The following is a 15,116-nucleotide window of genomic DNA, read 5'->3' as shown; positions in this document are numbered from 1 at the left end:
CTTTGTCTTACCTGAATGACAGAGATCCTGCTTTCTCACACAGAGACTCTACGCACTGTGCTTCTCTACAACGCCAATCGACAGCTTGCTCTATATTCATTTATGTTGTTAAGAAGTTAGAAATTAATATAGTGGCAGAGTGGATTCCTCCCACAATCAAAAAACATGCTTATTTAGGGTCTGCTCTTTTCTCTGACAGACCATGGCAGCATCTCTACATCTGGAGTCGGTCCACAGGTGTTGGACTGTGGCTGCCAAATGCTCCTAGTGGTCGAATAGTGTCTAACTGTAATTAGGATGGGTTAAATGCAGAGGACAAATTTCATTCTATGCATGTACAATGACAAATAAAGGAAATTATTAATAGTCTGTTTGAATGGTGTGTGGCCTTCCTGTGGCAATTTTATGAGCTGTGTGAATAGACAACTTGTCTGGTGAGACACAGTGGGGACAATATTCTCGCCGTCTCCCAGTCTTTATGGGGCTATAATATGGCACTAAAAGGAAATGCTCATATAATGAACAATGTGACCACATCTGACAAAGCAGGAAGAACACTGAGCAGTCTTTCAGTCAAATTACTCTCCTCATCACAGGTTTCAAGTATTGGGTTGCAAGCATTGCTAAGGAGAGGGGAAAAAAATCCTTTTCTTAAAAGCCTCCCCTTCGTTCATTCTCATCCTCCTAATTCATTCTGTCTAGAGACCTGCTCATGTGCTCTGATTATTCAAAAGGCAGCATTAGTCTGCAAGACCTAAGTGGGCTCATTTAAATAGGTGGCTACAGGGCTTGGTGTACAGTACATCCAACACAATTCCACTCAAGGACAGAGTGATTCTCAGTGGCTGATAGATTCTTTTTCATGAGCACTTTAGGAAAGGAAGAAAAAAAAGCCACTACTAATTACAAAGCAACTTCACATTCATGGTACATCTATCCCTTAACCTCTATGATATTCGCAGGTTCATTTGGACTAAAATCAGGGAAAAAAGGAAGATGTGCTTATGGGATAAACTAAAAACAAATATAAAACATCCCTGGTCCTCAATATGTAACAAACACAATCACATCATTTTAAAAAGGACAGAAAAGAAAACCTTCAGAAAAGCATCCAACTGTGTTTACCTTTGGAACGTGCAGATATCAACCTCCAAAAAGTTGTCAGCTCTTATGAAAAGCATCTCTGGATCAGCAGAGGAGGCAACGTCAGATGCACAATGAATCACACAATGTAAATATGTGAGGAAAAAGGCTGAGGTCGCGGAGCGGTATTGATATGAATGTGTTGGGGAAAGGTCAGCCTGTAGATAACAGACAGTCCCACAGCCCCATCTGATGAGTGCAGCACCTGCCAGTGCAATACAAGTCTGGGACTCACAGCCAATCAGCACGGTTGTTGCCATGGTAGCCACAGTGCTTGGCGCGTCATTCAGGTTCAGCATGTGTCCCGACATCTGGTTAAGCTCGTCCACTGCATACTTAAACATGAAGGGCACAATCACGTTGGTGATCTGGAATGGCACACACACACACACACACACACACACACACACACACACACACACACACACACACACACACACACACACACACACACACACACACACACACACACACACACACACACACACACACACACACACACACACACACAGAGAGAGAGAGAGAGAGAGAGATTTATAAGACCCTGTTAGACACACGTATGCTCAATAACCAATCCCATTTCGCTGTACCTCTATTGTGCCGTCTGTATACGGAAACCTAAATTTATGGCGACCCCACATGCTTGGAAAGGTGGATTTAAACTGCCATGAGGCAGTAACAATCAACGTTACACATGGCGGTGTAGTGTAAGCGTATTCCTTTTGACGAGCCGTGCTGCTGGTGCTGGTAATGTGGCTGACGCTTCCTGCTAATGGAATTAAAATGGTTATTAGAGCTAATTAAAAGCACAGGGACAGCTGTGTGACTGAGGCTAAGAGGTCTGTGGCACATTAGGACAGCCAGGGAACACAGCAGCCTACAGTAAAACATTTCCATCTGAAAACTGTTTCCTTTCAACCTCCCAAACCTTAACCCAACAGAGGCACTGCTTTTATTTTTACTTCCATTATTTGGTCATATGCTATGTCAACATTTTTTTTTTAGTTAGAAACAAGACAAAAACTGAATTAATAAGTACAATGGCAGCCAGACATGGAGGGACACAGAGTCGTGTCCACAACAATTTGGACAATTTTTTTTTAATTTTGCCACTGTACACCACAACAATGGAGTAACTAATTTAGTTGTGTTTTAAGTGTGAACCAGTGGTTCCCAGCCTTTTTTAATGGCAGCCCCGCTACTTGTAGCTAAGAAAGGATGTGCCCCCCCCCCACCCCCCCCCAAAAAACAAAAGAATAAAGAGGTGTGAAGTCAATCTTAAAGCTAGGGTAGGTAACTCCGTTCAGATACACTTTTTGTTATATTGGGTGAAATGATCCGTCTATCCTAACAGTCGTCAATACATTACGTATTCAGAAAAAGGAACGAAAAAAATCAGATGTCTGTAGCAGCTGTAGGATCGATAAAACTCCGACCAGTATAAGCCCCGCAGTCCGCTCACAAAAAAACCCAATTGGATGCCTTAGTGTCTAGTTCTTCCTGATCGTGTCACCAGGCTCAACGCCCCTCTCTGTCCCTTCCTCCTCCACACATGCACACTCACTTCCTGAATCACACAGGACCGCTCTATCTTCAGCCATTCACGCACGAACGGCTGCAGAAAGCATTTTGACAAGCTGCAGAAAGCAGCTAAAAGGTAATTATTTGTCATGTTCACTTTGTCATGGCTTGGTAAAACAGTTGTGTTCTTTCCTTCTTGTGTGCAGCTGTTAAAGTATGTTTATAACAGATTTAACTTGTCATTATAATCATTCAGACGCGCTGCTCTCTGATGCGATCCGCTGACGTCACCACTCGCTCTGTTCACATCTTTGCTCCACTCGACGAGCTGAAATGTTCAAAAAAAAAATCTTTCATGCATAAATGTCGTGCTAAGTAGCGCAATCTAATCTCCAACGCAATGTGCAGCTCATCAAGTGGAAACGGCTGTAATCACTTCCTGAATCACAGAGAGAGAATGATTAATCCAAGAGAATGATTAATCCGACACAAAATAATTATTTTATATACACAGTGTCCAGCGCACAGCGCATGGCAGCTAGCAGAACAAAGAACAACATCCAGATGGGATCACAGCGGGTGGGATCATCACAATGATGTGCATGCTACTGCATGTCAGGGGGCCTTTAGTCAGCTCTCCGCTGCCCCGCTGAGTTCCACAGTCAGATGCGTGTTCAAGTTTGTGGGGGCGTGGCTTTGGACGGAGCACTGACGGGGTAGGGGATGCCTTGCTATCACTCTTATACTGCCCCTTTATCTGGATCTACCACAAAATTTAATAGTGTCAACCAAGCAACAAACAATAGCTATACTAAGTTCTGTGAAAACTGGTTCTTCAGTTTTTGAGCCATTCTGCTAATAAACCAGCCAACAAACAGCCACTGGACATATGACCTCTGTGGAGCAGATAAAAATATAAATCCATGTAAAGCCTTAAGATACTACACAATGTACTTGTACGGCAAAACCTCCAGCCTTCAGACTTTAGTTAGACAGCAGGCTCAGACTTCCTCAAAGAAAAATATCTACCACTTTGCTACCAAGACAACTGAATCTGCCAGAAAAACACTCCAAGTCCATTATCACACAGCAAAAGTACGGCCTCAATTTTAATACTAAAACATGACAAAGTTGGATGTGCTCTTTTAATCCATTAAAGTTCAGCACAAGAGATTATAGATGTTTTATAAATCTAACACAGCCGATATATCATCTCATAATGGTGCCAAGTAGTAAGCAAAAGCCTTTGGGCTATCAAAGAATCAGAGTGTGACAAGGAGCAGCATATGAGGGGAAGGCATTATTTGCTGTCAATGAAAACATAGTAACGTTCATTGGAGTCAGTAACATGAAATGAAAATGTCACTGATAATGTGGAGTGCAGAGGTGTGATGTTTGTCGCTGTAAATAATTATTCAGCCAACTTAAGAAATGCTTCATCACTGTCAGTGGTTTCATCTGAAACAGACAAACTGGAGAAATTGAGGCGAACTCCAGCCAGGCAGAAATATAAAAGGAGAAGATTGGACTGTCTTCTCTCTTCTCCTCAGCACACACTAGAGGGAGCCATGCTGGGCAGAAGCAGGGCAGGCTTATTTAGGAGCTGTGAATTTGTAATTGTCTTCTAGGGTGTAAATTAGACACCATCAACAAAGGAAGAGAAACTACATCACACACTGATTTATTAATTGTTCCAAAAAGAAAGAAAGAAAGAAAAAAAAAGCCATCCATTTTAAACTCACAAATGTTCCAGCTTAGTTTGGCACAGCTTTTATGGAGAGTACTAAACTGCTATCATCCCTTACAACACTTCAAACACCACAGCAAATCTTAGCTTTTATAAAACAAATACACCAATAAAGGGAATGTGTTTTGAACTTTTTATAAAATTCCACTACAGTGCATTAAGATACAGTGTGACAATTAAAGTGTAAATGGACTGCATTTATATAGCGTTTTCCATCTGCAGCAGACGCTCAAAGCGAATAAAAGGTGCTCACTGCACACCAACTAAGAGATTAAGGACCTTGGCCAAGGGCCCTTAGGTCAGGCTGGGATTTGAACCAAGGATCCTCTGGTCTCAAGCCCAATGCTTAACCACTAGACCATCACCTCCCCTCTCTTACATAGAAACAATGACAAATCAACCAGTCTTCCTCTGCAAGAGATTTAATAACTTAATTATGTTTTAGGCATCTAATATACAACTGTATATTCTGCAAATATTGTCATGTTTTGCTTTTGTTATTGCAGAATCATACCTACACATTCAGTTCTGATAAACACAACCCAACCCATCTATCTGTACTTCCCTTATCTGCCTTACACACACCATTAATTCTGAGACTTTGCTGTTCACCTCTTGGTTGCATATTGAGCCATTGGTCATGCGATTACTGGATACATGTATATGGTTGATTTGCAGCAACAGTTCTGTCTCTAAATGTCTGACAATTGTATGTTGTGCTCATGATTATTACTGTTAGCATGGTGGTCAAAGCTGATGGTCACCCTGTTGAGTCTGGCCTGCTAGAGGTTTCTTCCTATAATCAAAAATTTCAGGAGGAGTTATTTCATTAATTCAATTTATTTAGCTCCAAATCACAACAAAGTTGCCTCAAGGTGCATCACATGGGTAGGGTCTAACCTTACGAACCCCCTTGAGCAAGCATGTAGTGGTAAGGAAAAAAAACCTGCTGGTGTTTTTTGAGGAAGAAACCTCAACAGACCAGACTCACAAGGGTGACCCACTGCTTAGGTCATTCTACCAAATAGAGTGTGTAAAAAAAAAAAAAATGCAAACTGTTAATTTAGACACTATGCAAAGTCCATATCGGGTCTGATTCCAAAATGTCAGAAAGTCTTTGCTCCTGTTGGACATTATGATTCTGCGCAGGCCCAGTTGTTGATGTCTTCCATAGGGTGCAGGCATATTATCACTGTTTACAATGTGCTCAGTCCAGGGATAGGTAAAGCTTCACCTTAATTGTGTGTAGTGCCTTCGGGCGACGTGATTTGGTGCTGTACAAATGAGCTGAATTCCATAATAAGGGGTCCTGATTTAACTCACACCAGTTCACAACACCCAAAAATAAAAAGGTACCTAATGCAAGAACATTTTCATTACCTTCTCTCCAGTTTCTATTACCTTTTTTATATGATCAACTTATAAAAACATGGCATTCTGAAAACTGTGTAAATGATGTATGTAATCATGTAGTGTATCCATTCCACTCTGTGTACACCTGATGCCATCAGACGTTAAGCAGAGTAGGTCCTGATTAGTACTTAGCTAGGGGGCCACTTAGGAACATCAGGAGATGCACACATAATCCCAATACAGATCTCTACCTGACCTACTGTGGCAAAAATGATCAACTATGGCCAGTCAAAAGCAAAAAATGTGCATAAACAAGATGAATGCTACCTGGGTGTTAACTCCAAGAGTCTTCACAAGGACAGTGAATTAGCACAAACCTCCCATGAGATCATCTAGTTGTGCGCTCTGTCGATGAATGTCAGAGGTTCCTGATTATCTTCTCACCCTCTCTCTATCCCCTCCCACTTGGTTGTGTACTAAGGAAGCATGGTATTCCTTTCCACTGTTATGCAGATGACTGTCAAAGATAAGTGCCTCTTAAGCCCCTTTCACACCGGGGCTGCTCCCAGTTGTGCTGTGCATCGTTATGATGACGCCGCGTGGAAGCAACCTAGTGCCGACACGATGCAGCTCGGCGCCACAAACGAAAATTAAACATGTTTAATTTTTTTTGCGTCCTCTGCTCGACGCAGAATTACAGTGAGGAAAATAAGTATTTGAACACCCTGTGGTTTTGCAAATTCTGCCACTTAGAAATCATGGAGGGGTCTGAAATTTTCAACTTAGGTGCACATCCACTGTGAGAGACATAATCTAAAAAAAAAAATAATAAAAATAAAATCCGGAAATCACAATGTATGATTTTTTTTAAAATAATTTATTTGTATGTTACTGCTGCAAATAAGTATTTGAACACCGACCAACTAGCAAGAATTCTGGCTCACACAGACCTGTTAATTTTCTTTAAGAAGCCCTCTTATTCTGCACTCTTTGCCTGTATTATTTGCACCTGTTTGAACTTGCTACCTGTATAAAAAACAACTCAATCACACTCCAACCTGTCCACCATAGCCAAGAACAAAGAGCTGTCTAAGGACACCAGGGACAAAACTGTAGACCTGCACAAGGCTGGGATGGACTACAGGACTACAGGCAAGCAGCTTGGTAGAAGACAACAACTGTTATGATTATTTATTAGAAAGTGGAAGAAACACAAGATGACTGTCAATCTCCCTCGGTCTGGGATTCCATGCAAGATCTCACTTTGTGGGGTAAGGATGATTCTGAGAAAGCTCAGAACTACACAAGAGGACCTGGTCAATGACCTGAAGACAGCTGGGTCCACAGTCACAAAGATTACATTAGTAACACATGATGCTGTCATGGTTTAAAATCCTGCAGGGCAGCAAGGTCCCCCTGCTCAAGCCAGCACATGTCCAGGCCCATTTGAAGTTCAGCAGTGACCATCTGGATGATCCAGAGGAGGCATGGGAGAAGGTCATGTGGTCAGATGAGACCAGAATAGAGCTTTTTGGAATCAACTCCACTCCCCACCGTGAAGCATGGGGGTGGAAACATCATACTCTAGGGGTGCTCTTCTGCAAAAGGGGACAGGACAACTGCACCGTATTGAAGGGAGGATGGATGGGGTCATGTATTGCGAGAATTTGGCAAACAACCTCTTTTCCTCAGTAAGAGCATTGAAGATGGGTCATGGCTGGGACTTCCTGCATGACAATGACCCCAAACGCACAACCAGGGCAACTAAGGAGGAGCTCCGTAAGAAGCATTTCAAGGTCCTGGAGTGGCCTGGCCAGTCTCCAGACCTGAACTCAATAGAAAATCTTTGGAGGGAGCTGAAACTCCAAACCTGAAAGATTTGGAGAAGATCTGTATGGCTGAGTGGACCAAAATCCCTGCTGCAGTGTGTGCAAACCTGGTGGAAAAACCACAGGAAACGTTTGACCTCTGTAATTGCAAACAAGTCATGTCATGACGCAACAGGGAGCAACTGGGAGCAGCCCCGGTGTGAAAGGGGCTTTAAAAAGAATGATGTAGACTCTGCTGTTCCATTGGTCAAGTGTTTTGATGACATAAAAGCCTGGACGGCTATGAATTTTTTAAATTTCAATGAACAGAAGTGATGATTTTTTTTTTTTTTGGTGGCACCACTGGGATCCACTGTTAGATCTGGATTCCTTGGCCCAGTATATGAAATCAATCATCACAAACCTAGGGGTTAAAGTGGGGACTGATCTGAAATTCAGCATATCAGGGCATATCAGGGCAGTTGTTAAATTGAGCTGTTTCCATTTGAGGCAGCTGGCCAAAATGAAGCCAATTCGTTCGAGGCAACACCGAGATAGTAATCCATGCCTTTGTTACTACTCGGCTGCATTACTGTAATGCACTGTATGTGGGGGTTACTGCATCCTCCATCGCCCGTCTCCAGATGGTACAAAACGCGATTGCACATCTTTTAACCAGCACATGTATAACCCAGCCGCTCTCTTAGGTCAGCTGATCAGCTGCTCCTGAGTGTGAATAAAACTAAGCGGAAGCTCAGGGGGAACTACACATTCGCTGTTGCAGCAAACGACCTGCCTCAGCAAATTAGACAAGCCTAATCTCTGTCTGCTTTTAAATTTGTTAAAAAAAACAATATCTTCTCCTTCGTCTTTGACACCTATTAAGCCGTTGATGTCATATATTTGATTTTAACTTACTGCTTTACAGTAGTGTTCAGAATAATAGTAGTGCTATGTGACTAAAAAGATTAATCCAGGTTTTGAGTATATTTCTTATTGTTACATGGGAAACAAGGTACCAGTCGATTCAGTAGATTCTCACAAATCCAACAAGACCAAGCATTCATGATATGCACACTCTTAAGGCTATGAAATTGGGCTATTGGTAAAAAAAAAAAAAAAGGTAGAAAAGGGGGTGTTCACAATAATAATTGCATCTGCTGTTGACGCTACAAACTCAAAACTATTATATTCAAACTGCTTAGTATGACAATGAACAGCAGCTAAAGCAGCCACCTTGATGAGGATGCACTGGCTAAACTGGAGAGCAACGCGCGCCAGCTAGCCGACACAACAAAAGTTAAGTGAGCCAACTTTTTATGTACGTGTTACGTATCTCAGTAAAAAGTGATAATGCAAATAACATGCTGTTGTCGTGCATTCACCCTCGACTATCCGCCCTCGTCTAACTCGGGCGAATGTCTGTCATTTTGGGCGACTGGGCGTGAACGTCGGGCCTCTGAAAATGCATACCGCCCTCCAAAAGCATGTTATTGTATTATTATTTGTATGGAAAAGGTATCATTTGTATGTATAATTTTTGCATAGTCACAGTGTTTACAACAGATATTTGTGCATTTTTCACAAATTACATTTACTTTTGCATGATGACAGATCTCTTAAGGCTCATTGATTTTGTTCTTTTTATGATACTGGAGAGAATTTTACTTCATTCACTGTCAATTTACATAGATGGTGACATTTTTTAATCAAATCAGAATTTGTGAAGATTTATTATTCACGCATACTGTATTTAACTTTGAGATATTGAAGGTTTCAGAGATGGAAATCATCTTTTTGGTCACAGTGTCCATCCGTCCCATGTACAGTCGGGAGCTCAGTCTAATATTAGTCATTTTAAATAACCTGCCTTTTAAAGAAGAAGTACTGATTGCATGTTTATGCTTCATTGAATTTAGGGCCCCTCAGATTAATTACTTGCAATATATCACTTTAGAATGAAGCAGCAGTGCAAGTGCAGAAGCACCAAGTGCAGTTCAATGATTGCATGCTAAGTGCAATCAGTGTCACAGGGTGCAAGTTGTAAACAAAATGTTTATTTGGATCGGTGGCTTCAGAATCCTCATTTGGACTGGAAATCTTGAACTGTACAGATACAGCCCTACTCTATAAAGCTTTCTGAAGGTGAGTCACCATGAGTTTCCTGATTTTCCTTCAATTCACATTCTTTCAAATGCTGTTTGTCAAATTTGACTTTTGATAATAAAAAATGAATGTGTCAATTATTTTAGGGTCTGCTGAGGTTGGTTTTAGGATGATTCCTTTTTATGCACATCCTGCTATGATTTCACTTTAAATTCACACCCCACTCTGATAAATCAAGATGGCTACTACATGCATGGCGGCCATATTGATTTTATTTTCTGCCTTATAAATCTTAAAAATGCCCGTTCCTTTTGTTTTCATGGGTACTAAAAGGGTACTAAAAGTATGTTAGGGTGGTAAGGATGTTTCATATAGATTTGTGGCATGCTCCAATAATCAAGATGCCCCCATGGCAGCCATCTTGATTTTGGTTTCCACTAAATAACTCGTTAATATCTTGTTACTGTAATTTGTTTTAATTTCAAGGTGTGTTTGGGTGCTTAAAGTTACACTTTATTCATCAATGTTAACCCCTAAAATAAGAGATTATATATTGAAATAGTGACATCTTAAATAAAAACAAGATATGCAATAGATTAGGTTAATTTTTATGATTTTCAAAAACTGACCAGCCTTCCATGTGCTACATATATGAAGTCACAAGTGCTGATTTTACACAGCCTGGTGTACATACATGTATAGATACTGTAGTAAAACACCTGAAAATCTTACACTTAAATTATAATGTAACATCAGTATTTCTTTCTCTTATTTATGAATATTAGTCAAATCATTACCCTATTTTTGAGATTTTGTAAAGAGTTTTACTGATATCGCTATACATGTGTTTACATTCAACAGTGTGTTAAGAGCACTTGTGATGTCATAGCACAGGCAACTGGAGGAAACACACACACTCTCACTCACACTCATCTTCAACCGCTTATTCCAATTAAGGGTCGCCTATCCCAACAGTCAGAGCGCGAGGAGGGGTACACCCAGGACAGGACGCCAGTCTGTCGCAGGGCCACAAACAGACAAACAAAGAAACACAAACACACCCACTTGCACACCTATGGACAATTTAAAGAGACCAATCCACCTTACCTGCATGTCTTTGGATGTGGGAGGAAACCGGAGTAACCGGAGGAAACCCACGCAAACACGGGGAGAACATGCAAACTCCACATAGAAAGGCCACAGGCGGGAACTGAACCCATGACCTTCTCGCTGTGAGGCAACAGTGCTAACCACTAATCCATTGTGATGCCCAACTGGAGGAAACTTCATTTGAAAAATTCTCAAAAAAAAAAAAAAAAAATTCCAATAATGATCAGAAACTGTATTTCAAGGTTGATATGATCATTATCTTTATCTTTTAGAAACTGCAATTTTAATACGAGTGGAGTGTCCCTTTAATACTGCCTTTTCAATTGCATGTAAATCCTTAAACCCATGGTCCATTCCGTGTAAAATCAGGCTTTTGTTTACATTTAGTAAATTACTCCTACAAAACTTTGCCCTTTAATTTGATGTTGTATGGGCAGCTTGGCTAAATAGGATTCACAATATCAACACAGACCACATTAGAAAATCAAGCGTCTGTCTTTGAAAAGTAAACAAAACAGGAAATTAATTGTGGCACGCTTAATTCAAATGGACAACAGCTTTAATATGGTTTGCATTTCAGTGCTCTATGCATACAACCCCTGGCAATAATTATGGAATCACCGGCTTTGGAGGATGTTCATTCAGTTGTTTAATTTTGTAGAAAAAAAGCAGATCAGACATGACACAAAACTAAAGTCATTTCAAATGGCAACTTTCTGGCTTTAAGAAACACTATAAGAAATCAAGAAAAATAATTGTGGCAGTCAGTAATGGTTACTTTTTTAGACCAAGCAGAGGGAAAAAAATATGGACTCACTCAATTCTGAGGAAAAAATTATGGAATCACCCTGTAAATTTTCATCCCCAAAACTAACACCTGCATCAAATCAGATCTGCTCGTTAGTCTGCATCTAAAAAGGAGTGATCACACCTTGGAGAGCTGTTGCACCAAGTGGACTGACATGACTCATGGCTCCAATATGAGAGATGTTAATTGAAACAAAGGAGAGGATTATCAAACTCTTAAAAGAGGGTAAATCATCATGCAATGTTGCAAAAGATGTTGGTTGTTCACAGTCAGCTGTGTCTAAACTCTGGACCAAATACAAACAACATGGGAAGGTTGTTAAAGGCAAACATACTGGTAGACCAAGGAAGACATCAAAGTGTCAAGACAGAAAACTTAAAGCAAAATGTCTCAAAAATCCAAAATGCACAACAAAACAAATGAGGAACGAATGGGAGGAAACTGGAGTCAACATCTGACCGAACCGTAAGAAACCGCCTAAAGGAAATGGGATTTACATACAGAAAAGCTAAACGAAAGCCATCATTAACACCTAAACAGAAAAAAACAAGGTTACAATGGGCTAAGGAAACGCAATCGTGGACTGTGGATGACTGGATGAAAGTCATATTCAGTGATGAATCTCGAATCTGCATTGGGCAAGGTGATGATGCTGGAACTTTTGTTTGGTGCTGTTCCAATGAGATTTATAAAGATGACTGCCTGAAGAGAACATGTAAATTTCCACAGTCATTGATGATATGGGGCTGCATGTCAGGTAAAGGCACTGGGGAGATGGCTGTCATTACATCATCAATAAATGCAAAAGTTTATGTTGATATTTTGGACACTTTTCTTATCCCATCAATTGAAAGGATGTTTGGGGATGATGAAATCATTTTTCAAGATGATAATGCATCTTGCCATAGAGCAAAAACTGTGAAAACATTCCTTGCAAAAAGACACATAGGGTCAATGTCATGGCCTGCAAATAGTCCGGATCTTAATCCAATTGAAAATCTTTGGTGGAAGTTGAAGAAAATGGTCCATGACAAGGCTCCAACCTGCAAAGCTGATCTGGCAACAGCAATCAGAGAAAGTTGGAGCCAGATGGATGAAGAGTACTGTTTGTCACTCATTAAGTCCATGCCTCAGAGACTGCAAGCTGTTATAAAAGCCAGAGGTGGTGCACCAAAATACTAGTGTTGTGTTGGAGCGTTCTTTTGTTTTTCATGATTCCATAATTTTTTCCTCAGAATTGAGTGAGTCCATATTTTTTTCCCTCTGCTTGGTCTAAAAATTAACCGTTACTGACTGCCACAATTATTTTTCCTGATTTCTTATAGTGTTTCTTAAAGCCAGAAAGTTGCCATTTGAAATTACTTTAGTTTTGTGTCATGTCTGTGATCTGCTTTTTTTCTACAAAATTAAACAACTGAATGAACATCCTCCAAGGCCGGTGATTCCATAATTTTTGCCAGGGATTGTAGAAATATAGAATATCATAGAATATCACAAAAGTGAGAAACTGGCTTAGATTTGAGCTACATAGTGCATACCAGCCTTGATGTTTGTTTTCACAGTTCAGTTTTGTATTTAAGATTGTTGGTTGGCAATTTACCCTTAATAAAGATAACGCCTCGTACATCTGTTGCTACAAATTATTCGCGCACACCAGCGACCGAAAGACAGAAAGTGCCCTGTGAGAGCCCATTCAATCCCTCTCGTGGCAGGTGTCGGCCAAATTCCAGGTGACGCACAAACATCCAATACTGCTCGCTGGACACTTAGAAAATGTGTGGCCATTTGCGGGATAGACAGAAACACACCCCCCCACACACCAATGCCAATGTCCCTTAACTTCAGGTTTACAAAATGGATGGACGGACACACTGACATGAGACAATGGAGTTTTGATTGTGAATGATTTATTACCTCTGCCAAGGAGGTTATGTTTTCGGTTGCGTTTGTTTGTTTGTCTGTCTGTCAGCAGGATAACTCAAAATGTTTTGAACGGATTTTGATGAAATTTTGTGGAGTGGTTGGAAATGACAAGAGGAACAAGTGATTAAATTTTAGTGGTGATCCGGATCACGATCCGGATCATGATGCTAATGCGTTAGCATGCCTATGGCATTTTCAATGTTAAAAGTTAGCATTAAGCAGTTGCAGCTGTCATCACGTTCGGGTGTATTTGTTTTCAAATTATAATATTTCTTAAATTTATTTTTGTTTATATATTAATAATCTAATGATTATTATATACAATTTTAGAGAAAGAGACAAAAAGAAATACCTCACTGTGCAAAGGAGGGAATCTATTTAGGGTCAGTGACCCTATGGGCTTGTTTAGAGAAGTGTTTCATAAATGTTAAAACATTCATATATTTGCAGTTTAGGTGAATAATAAATTGAATTTTGTCTCTTATTTGTTTTTGTCTATAAGCACATGCAATATCAATATCAGTGCTCAGATGACAGTAGCTTCTGGGAAAGGTGCAAGTTGCAATAAACTGTGCTGCCAAGTGCTAAGGATACATGCTATCCAGTCACAGCAGATTAAACTTTTTTTTTTTACTACTGAGCAAACATCATTGTTAGACTTTTTTAGGTTCAATGATTCCACGGCGTGTAGATGTTATGGCATCAGTGACCCCATGGCCTTGGCGAAGGTTTGCACTCTCTGAGAGCCTGTGTCTGTCTGTCACATGCACATTGTCCCACAGTGTCCATCCATAACAGATATTTCAACACATTCTCTACATAAAACTATACCCCTTCCAGCAAAACCTCTTGCATGAGGCTTGGGCACTACAGAAGGCATGTTTCAAACAGTTAGTTTTTTCTTCTTTCTTCTGGTTTTGTTTTTATAGCAAGTGAAATAATGGACCTGTTTAATTCCCCACAATGTAATTACACTCCGGAGACAACTTCTTCAAAAAGGATGCACAGGGGTACATTTTGTTTTCCTCAGTAAAATGCTGTCAATATCACCCCCACTTCCACCTTTGAAGCTTCAACCTCAGGCACAAACTGGAGTGTGGTCAATGTAAAAGCACTAAATATGTACAGTTTAACACAGGAGAGAATTAACCACCTAACATGGTAGTGAATAATAATAATAATAAATAATAATAATACCAAGACCAGAACAATGTGGAGACCAGAAGCAAATGCCAAAACATGATTCATGACACAGAATGGAAGAAGCCCAGAGTGTAAACAGTTTTCAGCCTGTTAGTCGAGCATCTTATTTCTCACAATGGGATGGTATAAAAAAGCAATTAACTGGGCTTCTAATTTGCACAAATTCATCTGTGTTTCTTGATGTTTGATATAAACGTCAGGTATCTCCATCTGCTCCACTGTCTTGTTGCAGTTCAAGGCCATCACCTGACCAGAGTACTAAATTCAACCAATCAGCTTATTTCAACATGCAGCCTCAGCTTGTTCTGACATGCAGCAGAGATGGCACACTGTCTAACACTGGCAGACACCAGAACATCAAAAAGCCTCTGCATCATTTGATTACCTATAATTA

General features: G+C 40.4%; 1 protein-coding gene across 1 annotated transcript in view; it reads right to left on the bottom strand.

Annotated features, from left to right (window-relative positions):
- The window catches only part of abcb7 (ATP-binding cassette, sub-family B (MDR/TAP), member 7), a 78,030-nt gene that overhangs the window by 41,669 nt on the left and 21,245 nt on the right, over nt 1-15,116 (bottom strand). Inside the window, exon 5 of the mRNA XM_034181283.1 lies at nt 1,379-1,511. Within this exon, the coding sequence (XP_034037174.1) occupies nt 1,379-1,511 (133 nt within the window). The remainder of the gene's footprint in view (nt 1-1,378; nt 1,512-15,116) is intronic.

The sequence above is a fragment of the Thalassophryne amazonica genome, chromosome 11, assembly GCF_902500255.1.
Source record: "Thalassophryne amazonica chromosome 11, fThaAma1.1, whole genome shotgun sequence".
In the NCBI taxonomy this organism is placed as follows: domain Eukaryota; kingdom Metazoa; phylum Chordata; class Actinopteri; order Batrachoidiformes; family Batrachoididae; genus Thalassophryne; species Thalassophryne amazonica.
This window is presented reverse-complemented; position numbering and strand designations above follow the sequence as displayed.